At 54.9% G+C, this 13,802-nt stretch overlaps 1 protein-coding gene across 1 annotated transcript; it reads right to left on the reverse strand.

Annotated features, from left to right (window-relative positions):
* Positions 1 to 9,574: 9,574 nt before the first annotated feature.
* ELFN1 (extracellular leucine rich repeat and fibronectin type III domain containing 1) lies at positions 9,575 to 13,150 on the reverse strand. Its single transcript, XM_069486417.1, has one exon. The coding sequence runs from the start codon at positions 12,861 to 12,863 to the stop codon at positions 10,389 to 10,391; it is 2,475 nt and encodes an 824-aa protein (XP_069342518.1). The 5' UTR covers positions 12,864 to 13,150; the 3' UTR covers positions 9,575 to 10,388.
* Positions 13,151 to 13,802: the final 652 nt, after the last annotated feature.

The following is a 13,802-nucleotide window of genomic DNA, read 5'->3' on the forward strand; positions in this document are numbered from 1 at the left end:
AGCAAACGCAGCTCTGGGCCGGCCTATGGAGACTGGCGTCCAGCCAGGGGGCATCAAGTGACCAGGCTACACGCAGAGCCGCCTACCACGAGCTGGGCGTGAAGCCCGACAGGCACTTGCTCGCGCTGGCCCAGGGCACGGGCCCAGGACCGGGCTTGCGCCGACCACAGGGCACAGTGGGTGCCACGCACAGCCGTCGCCCCTGTGCTGGCGCAGACACGGGCGGGGAAGATCGGAACAGGCCGTGTAAACAAACGGGGTACTGAGTGAAAACACACTGTAAGGGCGGCCGTAAGCGTCACAGGATGTTAGTGTGAGAACCTCGAGACGTGAGCAGAGAAAATACAACAGGCGACACAGACGAACGGCTGCCGAGCAAGAGAATACACTGCAACAGTAGCAAGATAAGGGTAACCATCTGTCTTAACTGTCACAAGAAACACGACAAAACCAACACAGGGCACATCATACATTACAGCTTGTCCTCCCTCCACGGGCTTTGGACGTCTCGACACGTCTGCGCAAAACCACGGGAACACGGAACACTCCCCTCCCGCCAGCAAGAAAGAGACATCCCCATCGGAAAAAAAAAAAGAAAGAGAAAAAGAAGAGAAGAGACAACATCACAAAGGAAGAGAGTCCAAACAAGAGAGAAAGGGAGGACGCAGAGACCCCAGTGCCACCGTCCACTGAGACGTGTGCCGTTGCCACCCCCAGAGTGAACTGTCACTTGATCTTTCCTGGCCGTCCACCCCACGTCTGGAGCTGCACTTGCTGCTTCAAAACTGCCTCTTGCTTTTATCCATCGATGGTGAGAAGACAAGCACCAAGGAGTTCAGCAGCCGGCAACCCTGATGCTTCCCTACGAAGCCTGTGGGATCGTGGACGGGCCAGTTGTTTTGCAGGTGCCAGCCTGGAGCTGGCAGGTGGTGTTGAGGGCAAATGAGCAAATTCAGCAGCACTGGCCCGGTAAAGCATTGTGGCCGGAGGCTCACAGCTCTTGCAGATGAGGGTCTGCATTACCCCACAGGTGAACCACCTGGACCAGTGAGTGCGGGAAGGGGCTGGGGGAATGCGTAGCAGGTGGCGGGGCGGAGGCTGGGAGTATTGCACCGTGGGGGCTCATGTTCACCCACTGCCCTCATCAACCTAACGTGAGAAGCAAACGCATTAGAACTGTGCGAGGGGAGTCAGAACCAGAGCAGCTGGGGTCCGACCCAGACGCTGTGGGATCTTTCTTACCCGTCTGGTGTACCCATATCCCAGCTGCTGCTAGTAAGGGTCACACCTGCAACCTTCCCTGGGGGACCTTCGTGGGGGCGATTTGCATCACCTCTCCTGGAGGTGCTTCGGGATTGTGGTCCCTCACCCTGGGCCGGCTTGTGGCAATGACCAACTAGCACGGGGTGCAAAAGCCTCACTCCGTTGCCTCAAGGTGGGACAGGCTCTACCACAGGCTTTCTCAGCTGCAGTCGTGAGAAGGAGTCAAGTCCTACAGAAAATGATGTCAGTGACTGTTGTTCCCCAGTCTCCCGAGGATGGTTCGTAGACAGTACCATTCTAGGAGCACAAGAGAGAAGATAATTGATTACGTACAGTGCACATTTTAGTGCTAAAGATCAAGAAGATTCATCGACTATATTAGTTTAACACATTGCCACACTAGAAAAAATTTTTTTCCCCTGGGGCCACAGTGTTTTATTAAAACAAAATGCTCCTTTCTAATTTGTTATTTTTTATTGTTTTCTGTGCGTGAGTGCTATGCAACCCAATCCACGTTTTTAGAATTAAATTGTCAACATTAATTGCAACAATAAGAACATCAACAAGTACCAACTGCAGGGTTTTGCTTCATGAGGCCCCGGGCTCAAAATTAGCCTGAGTTAAATACAACTCACATGGCAGCCAGTGTGTTAAGAGGCAAAGCCACTGGGTGACTGTCCTTGTTTAGATATTTAGTCCCAAGAAAGAAAAAAAAAAAAAAAAAAACACAAAACCTTTGGACTTGACACCAGGCACAGCCAAAGGTAAACAAAGAGATTAAGCGGAAGTTCTCATAAGACGCGGTGGGATTCTGGTTCCTTCTCGCTCTTGTCTGCCAGTTGTGCACACTCAGGAGATTAGAGAAATAATTTTTGGTGAAACAGGCCAAAGGTAAAACATTTATATACTGACAGTTATGTCTCCCCCCAAAAATGCCCTGCCTGGTCACATAGTGGCCCCCAAATTGGCAAAGGCTGCCCAGGCACAAAAGAATCCAATGAGCTCATTAAGACATCACTCTTCAGTTCAAATGGAGAGCCAAGACCCACGAAATAGCTGAGCCATGCATGAAACTACAGCTAAAGCAAAGAGGGAAAACAACTTATTTAAAATGATAATGAAAATGATAATGAAAATTTTCAGAGTTAAGGAAGATTTTTCATTTAGTGCTACTAGTTAGGCTAGTTGTAGATGGTATAGAAGTCCTGGTCGTTAACAGTCAGCGTTTGTGCTGAGTGGGTTGGCATTTTTTTGATTGGCCAATTCCACACTATTTCAGTCATTAAGGACTCTGACTATCACCACTTTTTGTGTGTTTTAAAAAAAAAGAAACTTTCAAAAGACAAAAATAATGCATACATAAGGAATCACTCATCATCCCCAGAGCCAGGACAATCACAAGTTGAACGGGGAACGACGACTGACAGATACCAACCCTGAGATGACTCAACGGCTGGAATCATCTGACAGACGTTTCAAAGCAGCAATCATAAGGAATGCTTCAGCAAGCGATTATGAACACTCGCGAAACAAATAAAAAAATAGAAAAATCTCAGCTAAGAAATAGAAGAGATAAAAAGGAATCAAATGGAAATTGTAGAAGTGAAAAATACAATAACCAAAATTTAAAATTCTCAGGACAAGCTGAATAGTAGATTGGAGACAACAGAAGAAAGAATCATTATTTGATGATTGAAGCAAAAATGATAACTATCATCCGCTACGATGCTCAATATATAGGGAGGAAATACTTCAGACAATTATATTTTAAAAGAGAGGGGAGGAAAAAGGACCTAAATGGAAGTAGAGCTTCTACACTTGATTTGGAGTGATAAAATATTGATACCGGTAGATTGTGATAAGTTACATAGGTATATTGTAATCTCTGGAGCTATCACTAAAAATCCTATATATAGTGAAATATTCTATTGATATATAGTGTTTTTGAGTATATTTCACTATATATCAATAAAGTAGAATTACAAAAAATGTTCAAGTAACCCACAGGGAGAGAAGAAAAGGGAAACAGAGGAATAAGAAATAGAGGGAACAAACAGAAGACAAGCAATAAAATGTCAGCTTTAAGCCCCAACATATCAATAATTACTTTTATAATAATTCAAATGGTCTAAATACATTCATTAAAAGAGACTGATAGAGTGGATTTAAAAAGATAAAACATATTACCCAACTATATGCTACCTGCAAGAAACTCACTTCAAATATAACTATATAGATAGGGTGAAAGTAAACAAATAATGTTAGAGCAATTGCACATCTAGCGGCAAACAAAAACAAAAACAAACCCAAAAAATCTTGACCTAAACCTCGCACAAAAACATACAGAAATTAATTCAACATAGACCATGGGTTTAAACGTAAAAAGTAAACTATAGTCTTCTAAAAAAAAGCAAAGCAGAAATAGCAGAACATCTTCAGGACCTAGGGCTAAGCAACGTGTTCTCAAATATGACACCACAAGCATGATCTATGAAATAAGAAAGTAATAAATTGGACTTCAAAAAATTAAAAACTTTTGCATTAAGAGGATGAAAAGACACGCTACAGACTGGGAGAAAAATGTTTGCAAACCACATACCCAACAAAGGTATTGTATCTAGAAAATGTAAAAAGCACTTAAAACTTAACGGTAGAAACAAAACATTTAGAAAATGGGAAAAAAGAAAGAGACATTTTATCAAAGAAGAGATGCAGATAACAAGCACATAAAAAGATTTTCACCATCATTAGATACTAGGGAAATATAAACTATTAATAGAACCACAATGAGGTATCACTACACACTATTAAAACAGCTAAAATAAAAAATAACGGTAACAACAAATGTTGGTGAGGGTGTGGAGAAATTGCATCTTTCATGCATTGTTGGTGGGACTTGAAATGGCGCAACCACTCTGGAAAGCAGTTGAGCAATTTCTTACAATACTAAATGTGCACTTACCATGTAGCCCAGCAATTGTACTCCTACCAGTGCATTTAGCCCACAGAAATGAAAACTTAGGTTCACATGAAAACCTGTACATGAATTTTCATAGCAGCTTTATTTATAATAGCTTCAAACTGAAAACAGCCCAAATGTCCTTCAACAGGTGAATGGTTAAACAAACTCTGGTGTATTATCTATACCAGGGTTCCCCAACCTATGATGAGTTGTATAATTATTTCAGTATATGTTACAATGTAATAACAATATAAATAAAGTGCACAATAAATGTAATGCACTTGAATCATCCCAAAACCATCCACCTCCCCCTCCCTGGCCTGTGGGAAAATTGTCTTCCATGGAAATGGTCCCTGGTGCCAAAAAAGTTGGCGACCACTGATCTATACAATGGTATGCTACTCAGCCACAGAAAGGAACAAACCATCAATACATGAAACAACTTAGATGGATGTCATGGGCCTTATGCTCGGTGGGAAAAAACAACTCAAAAGGTTACATAGCGTCTGATTCCATTTCTGTAACATTCTCAAAATGGCAGAAATGGGGAAGAGATGTGTGGTTGCCAGTTGGGCAGGGTTGGGGTGGGCGCTGACTACAAGGTGTAGCAATAGGAGTTGTCTGTGCTGATGGGCCAGTTCTGCACCTCGATTGTGGAGGTGGGGACTCAAGTCTATATATGTGGGGTAAATTTGCAAAGAACTACACACACACACACACACACACACACGCACACACGAATGCATATAAAAGCCGGTAGAAATTGAATAAGATCTGTAGTCTAGTTAACAGAATGGCACTAATCTACAACCCAACTTCCTAATTTTGATACTGTACTACAGTTATATAAGATGTTACCACGGGGGGAAGCTGGGTGACTCTAGGTACTATTTTTACAACTTCCTGTGACTCTATAATTACTTCAAATTTAAAAAAAGAAAATTTTTAACTCCCAGAAAGTAGAACAAAAAGGCAATGCCTGTAGTCCCAGCTACTCGGGAGGCTGAGGCAGGAGGATCGCTTGAGCCCAGGAGTTTGAGGTTGCAGTGAGCTAGGCTGACGCCACGGCACTCACTCTAGCCCGGAAAACAAAGTGAGACTCTGTCTCAAAAAAAAATTAAAAACAAAAAAAAAAGGCAATGCAGTGGAATAGAAAGGGTGCTGAGAAGGTTGCAATGTCCAAAAAGAATGCCCTGTGCCTTGCATTCGCCCAGCACCCACGCCAGGGCCACACACCTGCGTTCTCTCCCGCCACGGTGGAGGAGCTGTCCATGGTGCTGGCCAAAGTCAATCCTCCCATCGAGCAGCACGTCTCATCCCTTCTTACTCAAACACGTTCCAGCAGTTCTCTCCTCCGTGCACCATCACCACTTTCTTCTCTCTGGGGTCCTGCAAACGCAGTTATTGCCCCATCTTTATGCACCACACCCTACACCCCATCAGAGGGACGGAGGCTCTGGACTGAGATGTGCTGTTACAGAAAACAAGGAGAGGCTTCTTTGCATGTCTGATTGCAACGTGGAGACCTCAAGCCTGCTGCATTTTTAGAGAGAAAGGACTAGAAAGAGAGATACTGAAACGTTGCCATAGTTAGCTCAGGATGGGGAGAACAAGTGATTTCTATTTTCTTCTTTATGTTTAACTGTTTTCTAAAGTTTAGGTAATAAAAGGATTACTTTTGAGATAAAGGGGAAAAATCAATAAAAGTTATTATTCTTTAAAATACCATCAGTGGCTCCCTACAGCCCAGAGCCCAGCTCTGATTTCTTTGCACAAGCAGAGCGGGCTCCAGCCCACCTCCCTGGTCTCAGCAGGCCCAGCCCCACCGCGGCCCCAGCTTCTGACCCTCAGCTGCACCTACCTGCCCCTCTGGGTGGGCACGGGGTCTGTGCACTCTTTGCCGTTCCCTCTGGATGGAATCCCTCCCCTGTCTCCCACCTCCCCCTCACTACTGTGCCGGCTCCTGTTTGTCCTTCAAGGTCTAGAGCGACCCCTCCTCTGAGAAGCCTCCCCCTCCCCAGTGGGATGACGGCTCCCTCCTCTGTGGTGGCCTCTTCCCATTGCCCCCACGTCTTCCCGCCCTCCTGGCCGCTGCTGTCTGTGGGCTGACCCACACAGCCCCACCTGGGGGCTCCCTGCCTCCTGGTTCCCTGGCCATTCAGCCAGCAGATGGGGGGAGAGATGGGGGAAGGAGAGCGAGTTCGGGCTTGTATCCGCAGCGCCTCCTGCAAGGGTGCTGGGCCGGCTGTGACCCCCCACTGAGGCCCCTCTCCAGGGTGCTGATGGGCCTCTCTGCACAGCTCTCTCCCCTTCCAGCTTCCAGTAATCACCTCCTCCCCCCTCGCACTGTCAGCCTGGCTGCTGCTGCCTTGTGGGTCCCCTACACCTTCCCTCTAGAAATGGTCCCTTTGTAGGCAAAGCGCCTTGAATTAGTTTATGTTGGGGTGTCACCTCTTTCCTGTTGGGATCGTGGCTGATACACTCGCAAAGGCACAGGTTCCACTGATGCCTCTGGCCTGTCCAGCACACAGTAGGTGCGCGGAGACTGAATGCGGAACGAGCGCGTGAGCAGTTGGGACCTCAGGGACATCCTGGGCTTTCTGGTCTGCGCACCCTGCCACCTGCCCAGTGAGGGAGAAACCTGGGGCTCAGCTGTGCATCTGGCCCCTCCCTGCCCACGCTCTTCACCACGTGCCCCTGGGGGGTGGGGTGACCTTGGCCTTGTGACTTGCTCTGACCTATGGACTGCTAGCAGTTGTGACCACTGGGGCCTGCTCCCTCGGCCAGCCTGCAGGAGTGTGAGAAATGTGGGGGGGGGGGGTTGGGGCAAAGCTCCTCTTGTCCCCCCGGGCACCTGACATGTGGGCAATCCAACCATGATTGGCAGCACCATGCAGTGGGGGACGGGGAAGGTGTCAGCATCCCCTCCACGGGACAAACAAGGAGACTGGGACTCAGAGAGGTCAAGGGGCTTGCTGTGGTCATGCAGTTGTAAAGGGCAGGGCCTGGGGTGAGCCCTGGCTTGTGACTTCCAAACCCCACCATCCCGCAGACAGACAAGAGCTGCCCTCCGGGGCTGCCCTCGGAAGCTGGCACCAATTCCAGCTTTTGTCTCTTTTGTCCTGCACCCTGAGTGCAGGTCTAAGCCCCCAGACACAAACCTCTCCCATCTTTGCAGCCTCACCCTCGTTCCTGGCTTGTCCAAACCAAACGCCACCCCTTCCAGGGTGCCTTCCAGGCTTTTCCCAGCCAGGAGTTCCCATCCTCCCCTGGAGCTCCTGTGTCACCCTGAGTGGGGTCACCTCCCTCCACTGCAAGTGGCCCACTAGCCCATGAGTTCCTGGAGGGCAGGGACGGGGCTGGACACCTCCCTGTGCTCACACAGTGCTTGGCACAGAGCCCTGCACACAGCAGGTGCTTCATAAATGTGTGCATCTTCTGTATTTGCCTTGTCAACTCCACTACAACCTCCTTCAGGTAAGGGTGTGGGGGCACATGGGCCTTTGTCCCAGGCCTGGCCGGGCATCAGGCAGACACTGTGTAGGCGCCACCTCTGCCAACCCCGACTGCCCCTGGGAGGGTCTGGGCTCCCGGGCTGGGCGTCCTGGACGCTGAGGCCCCCACACCCTCTCTTCCTGCCATGTTTTCCCAAGGGCTCCCTTGGCCCCCTGCTCGGCAGCAGCTCTCTCTGCAGTAACCTGCCCCATCCGCATACTTGGCCCGTCTGGCCAGCTGCCCTGCTACCCAAGGCAGACACCTCTACTTCGTGTCCGTCCTCTCCTGGGTTCCCTATAAATAGCCCATTTTATCTGCTCAGTGAAAGGGAGCAGCAGCAGAAAAGGCCTGGCCGTCCCCTCCTGTCCCATGACCAGACCGTCACCAAGTTGCTGTGTGACCTTGGGCACGGCAGGTCCCTCTCTGGGCCTTCCCCAACCCCCCCAGCCCTGGATCCTGAACCTTCTCCCTGCCCCCACTCCCCTGGGCCTGGCCTCGCATCTATGGCCCACGCACATGTCCTCAGCTGCCCTTCACAGCCCTCCCAGGACCCTCAGGAGGACGAGGGGTTGCCCAGGGTTGGGGGAGGGCCAGGCCTGAGGCCTGTGGGTCAAACACAAAAGCAAGGTGTGTGGCATCCTTCAAAATGACTCACTAGGGAGGGGCTCGGTCGCCTGTGCCCCTGGGGCTCCCCCGGGTCCCTGGCAGATCACTTGAGTGCAGATGGCAGGGCAGGGCCGGTCATCCTAGAGGAGGCAGCCCAGGCGGGTAGCTCTGTGTCCCCTGGGGTGCCCGGAGCCAGAGCGGGACCCTGCAGCAGACTGCGAGCTTCTGCTCAGTGTAAGGAAGGTCCCAAAAGCTGGAAACAGCTACCAAGCGAAGGGGTGAGCTTCCTGTCACTGAGGGTATGTGAGCAGACAACGCTCCCAGCCCCCACCCGTCCACCGCCCTTCCTCCCTCCCTCCTCACCCCACTGGTCAGGCTGGAGGGGGACCCATCGGAGTCTGCAAGCCCATTTCCATCACCCTAGGTCCTACAAGCCAGGGTCCCAGGGGCTCACATTGACTCCAGCCTCGAGTGTCACGGGTCTGTGTCAGTGCAGGCTGGGAAGGAGTTTGCCCTGGATGGGGGCTGGGGAGGGGCTCAGTGACCAGGGCCTTTAGGAGGAAGGGGGTGGCCCAGTCTGGCAGGGAATGGAGATTGGGAGGTTTGGGTCTGGCAGCCCAGGCTGCTGGGAGGGGCCCCAGGTGAGGCCTGCACCCCGCCCCAGAAGGCAGCGCTGTGGGGCCCAGGGTTGCTGGAGGCGGGGGGGGGGGCGGGGGGGTCCCTGGAGTGGGCTTGAGGGCTTGGAAATGGAGTCTCTTCCTCAAAGTCTCCCTCTGGTTCCGGGGGTAGGGCGGGATTTGAACAGCCTGGTGCTGTTCCTACGAGGACTCCAACCACTTATTCACTTGGAATTTGGGGTCACACCAGGGCAGGCTGCCTGGAGGCCTGGGTGTGCGAGATGCAGGTGGAGGGGGCTGAGAAGGTCGGCTCTGGGCTGCAGCTTTGGGGGTCCCACTGCAGGGAGCCCACCCCCACACAGACACACTCCAACCGCTCAGCTCACACCCACTCCCCGCCGCCCCCTGCCGTCAACCACTCGGCTGCGGGTTCTGCACACGCACGGTAACACGCACAGACTCGCACGGGCAGCCTCAGCACCTCGGTCCCTCTCTGTGCCCGAAACCAATAAAACCACCCCCTAAACTGGACATAAAAGACACCCCAAATCTTTCTCCCAAACCCACAGCCTGATGCCGGGAAGGAGGGGACCAAACAAGTATTCGGGTTTTTTCCCTTTGCAGATTGTTTTTTTTTTTTTTTTTTTCAGTAGACATCATCTTTTTTTTTTTTTCTTTCTCATTTTACAGCAAACATTGCAAATATAGAAATATTTCTTTTCTGTACAATAGAACGACTACAATGTACAACGGGGACTGGGCTGGGGCCATATCCCAGCCCAGCCCTCCTGGCCACCTCACCCATCCCCAGGCACAGCCTCTGCCCCCAGTCCAGAGTCCGCAGGGCTCCAGGACACGGCCCGGGACCACGCGCCGGCGCATTCACTCTGCTCCTCGGTGGTGGACTCTGGAGGCGCCACGAAGACGGCTGGACAGAGGACTCACAGAAGGTAACGGACTGAGGAGACCACCGCTGGGCCGAGGCTGCTACACCGGCCACGGCCCCCACGGAGGGTGTTTTATGTCTTTTTAAAAGAACTCAACTTTTATTATTTTTTTAAAAAAAGGAAGAAAATAAAGAGGCAAAAACAAAAAAGGCAGAGAATCAAAAAAGGAAAGATAATGGAAAAAAATCCCCCCCCACCCCCCAGCCCTAAGACACAGTTTTCCGAGTCCCGTGTATGTGTGCGTGTGTGTGTGTGTGTGTGTGTGTGTGTCTGCTGCACACATAGGTGGGACAGGTCCCACCAGTGCCAGGATGGTTTCTTGGGATTGTCAACCGGCCCCCTGCTGTCCCTGCAGGGCCCGCTGGCCCGGGCGGCCACCGTGTGTGTGCGTGTGGGTTCCTGGTGAGAGTCTCTGGGTTACAAATAGCTGCGGTGGATCTTGTATCCTTTTTGGTCCAAGGGCATCACGAGTTTCGGGCGAGGGGCGGGCGCGGGGGCTCAGGACTTGTGCTGGGCGGACACGCCCTTCCAGTAGTCCAGGATGTCGTGCAGGTCCTCGTCCTTGGCGAACTGGACCTTCTTGCGCAGGGCGTGGCCCGCAGCCATGAACTCCTCGTCGTCCTTGTGCCGCCGGCGGCTCAGTCTGAAGCGCTCCCAGATGCTCTGGGACGCCCGGCAGGTGTACTCGGGGCTGGAGGTGTAGCTCAGGTTGTGGTACTGCGGGGACAGCTGCGAGTAGGCCAGGTCGCGTGGCCGCGGCCGCGTCAGCGGCTCCAGGATGGACGCCTTGCGGCCGCCCAGGCCCTCGAGCGGCGGCGGGGGCACGGGCGGCGCGGGCGGCTCGGGGTGGGAGCCGGGGTACGAGTGCCGGTGCTCGCCATACGCGCGGCCCTTCTCGGCCTCGGCGCGCAGCACGGCGGCCGCGGGCGTCACCGTGAGGATGGCGTCGGCCCCCGGCGAGCTCTTCTCCACGTACTTGGCCTCCGCGCCCGCGGCTTTGTGCGCGCCGGCGGCCTCGGCCCGGAAGGGGCGGGGGCTGCGCACGGAGCCGCCTGCGGAGCTGCTGGCGCGCGGGGGCCCGGCCGCCTCCACGCTATGGTGCCGCTGCAGGCCGTGGCCGAACGCGTCCTTGAACGGCGGCGACAGGAAGCCGTGCTTGCCCGCCAGCGGCTCGGACAGCAGCACCAGCTGCGGCTCCGCCGTGGACACGGCCCCGGACTTGCCCTGGAAGGAGGTGGACTCAGACTTGAGGGCGTCGATGCAGTTGTTGATGATCTGGTTGACCTTGTCCACCTCCTTGGCGATGGTGGAGATTTCGGCCACCGAGGTCTGGCCATCGGGACCCTGCCGGCCCATCTCACAGTCCCTGCGTTCCGGCTGCTCCCCTGTGCGCACCTCGATGTAGTTGCCCTTGGTGGCTTTGGGCGTCTCGCCACCCTCCACCAGCTTGTACGGCTCCACATCGCTGGCGGCTGCTGGCAGGTATGGGATGCGGGTCACAGCCTCGGGGCCCAGCAGCGGGCCCTGGGACAGCGGGGCCAGGCCGGGCGCCTCCATCTCGGGCCCGTACCTGAGCTCGATGATGGTTTTTTTCAGGCTGCCAGCTGCGGCCGCCGAGGCCGCCTTCTTGTGCTTCTCCTCCTGGCGCCGCCGCCTGCGCAGGCAGTGGTACACGGCGCCCAGCACCAGCACCATGCCGAAGAGGCAGCCCAGGATGGTCATGATGTAGTGGGTGGCCGTGGAGGGGCTGGGCGCGGGGCCCGGCGGGCTGGGCGGCTTGGGCAGGCAGATGGTGAGGCAGGTGTGGTTGTGCAGCAGCCCCGAGCTGCTGGAAACCACGCAGTAGGTGTAGTTGGTGAGCGTGTACAGGTTGGTCAGGCGGATCTCCTCCTGCGCCTTGGTCAGCCTGGACACGGTGGACGGCTTGCTGTTGTTGAAGTGCTCCAGGGTGTACATGCGGTTGAACGGGCTGGGCAGCTGGACGGTGATGGTGGCCGAGTTCTGCGTCAGTTGCTTGACCTTCATGAGGGGACGGGCCTCGGCCTGGGTGGCCAGCGTGGGCAGGGCCACCAGCGGTGTGGTGCCGTCCCCAGAGAAGCACTCATCGTCAGCGCAGGGCAAGTCGCTGGGCTCTGGCGGCGGAGGGGGCGGTGAGCGGCCCGGCTGTGAACGGCCGGGCACCAGGCGGGGCCCGACCACTTCAGCCACGTAGGAGTCCTCAGTGCAGACGGACTGCAGTTTGCTGAGGATGCTGCGGTGTCCGTGGCGGCCCTGGCCCAGGAGGAAGTAGCCGGAGTAGACGGGCGGCGACTCGCACTGCATGCGGTCGTAGGTCTGCGTGGCGTTGGTGAAGGCTGCCAGCCAGCGCAGGAAGCCCAGCAGCTCGCAGGAGCAGTAGAAGGGGTTGCTGTACAGCTCGCACACGGACAGCTTGGCCAGGCCCGCGAAGGTGCCGCTGCTCAGCTGCTGGATGCGGTTCATGGACAGGTCGATGTTGACGATGTTGGGGCACTCCCAGAAGCTGCTGGCCATGACCACCTCGATGAGGTTGGCCTGCAGGTACAGGTACTCCAGCTTGCTCAGGCCGCGGAGCATGCCCTCCGTCAGGTTGCGCAGCCGGTTGTAGCCCAGCTGCAGCACCTGCAGGTTGAACTGGCCGGAGAAGGCCCCGTCCTCGATGTAGCCGATCTCGTTCTTGGTGAGGTTGAGGTACGTGAGGTTGCCGAAGCGGCTCAGCGAGGCGTACTGCACGCTGCGGATGCGGTTCTCGTTGAGCCGCAGGTCCACGATGGTGCTGTTGATCTGCTGCGGGATGGCCTCGTAGGGCGGCTGGTTCTGGCTGCAGATGGCCAGCCACACGAAGCCCTTGTCGCCCTCTATCAGCCAGCAGTCACCTCGGGCCACCCCGCCCGCGTGCAGCAGGGCGGCGGCCGCCACGCACACCCACAGGGCACTCCACCCGCGCCCGGCCATCGGGACCGCCCCTCGAGGGAGACCCCACTCAGCCTGCACGGGGGACTGGGTGGGAGGCTGGTAGCAGCCCCCAGCAGGACAGAGGGGCGGGAGGGGGAGGTGCCTGCACTCTCAGGGGTGTCCTGTCCCAAACTGCATGGTCGCAAGCCCGAGCGCGGGGAGGGAGGGCGCCTCCTTCACGGCCAGCCACCGTTCTTCTTCCGCCCCAGTGCTGAGGGGGCCAAGGCCTCCTTGCCTGGGCTTGGTGTCCCGACAGCGCCACCAGCTCCTCCTGCCCGGCGTTCCTGCTGCAAGACAAAGGAGAAGAAAGCGGTCAGGAGACTGTGGCTGTCCAGGTCCAGAGTTTAGGTGTGGCCCAAGCCCCAGCTCAGCCGAGCGCCTCTGAGCCTCTTGCAAAACTCAGGGAAAGAGTACCCCCCACTCAGAGCCACCCTGGGGGACTGACACAGGGCAGGACTCTGGCCTCAGTTTCCTCATCTGCAAAGTGCACACGACTTACCTGCTTGCCAGGTCTGATGATCGCACAGAATCAAGCCCTGGGCAGCCCGTCTCACACTCAGCACAGCCCTGGCTGGATGAGGAAACAGATGGGGGCGGGGGGCGAGACCCAGGGTTGCTCGGCCAATGAGTGACAGAGCTGCTCCGGCTGGGACACTTGTGTGAAAGACCTCACTGGGCACTCCCTGCGCCTGGAGGGTCAGGATGGCATTTCTGCTCCTGGGGGCCTGGCCACAGCGCCCTCAGAGCCGCCTGCAGGGAGCCCTGGGCACCCACACACGTGTCCTTCCCCATGGCAGAGGATCCTTCCAGAACTCAGGTCCCCTCCAGCCCTCTCAGAGGGACATATTCCAGCCTGTCCAGGGACTCAGGACTGAGCTCTCCTGCAGTGTGGCCTGGGCATGCCACACCCACACTGGGCCTCAGTTTCCCCAAATGAGC

The sequence above is a fragment of the Eulemur rufifrons genome, chromosome 14, assembly GCF_041146395.1.
Source record: "Eulemur rufifrons isolate Redbay chromosome 14, OSU_ERuf_1, whole genome shotgun sequence".
In the NCBI taxonomy this organism is placed as follows: Eukaryota; Metazoa; Chordata; class Mammalia; order Primates; family Lemuridae; genus Eulemur; species Eulemur rufifrons.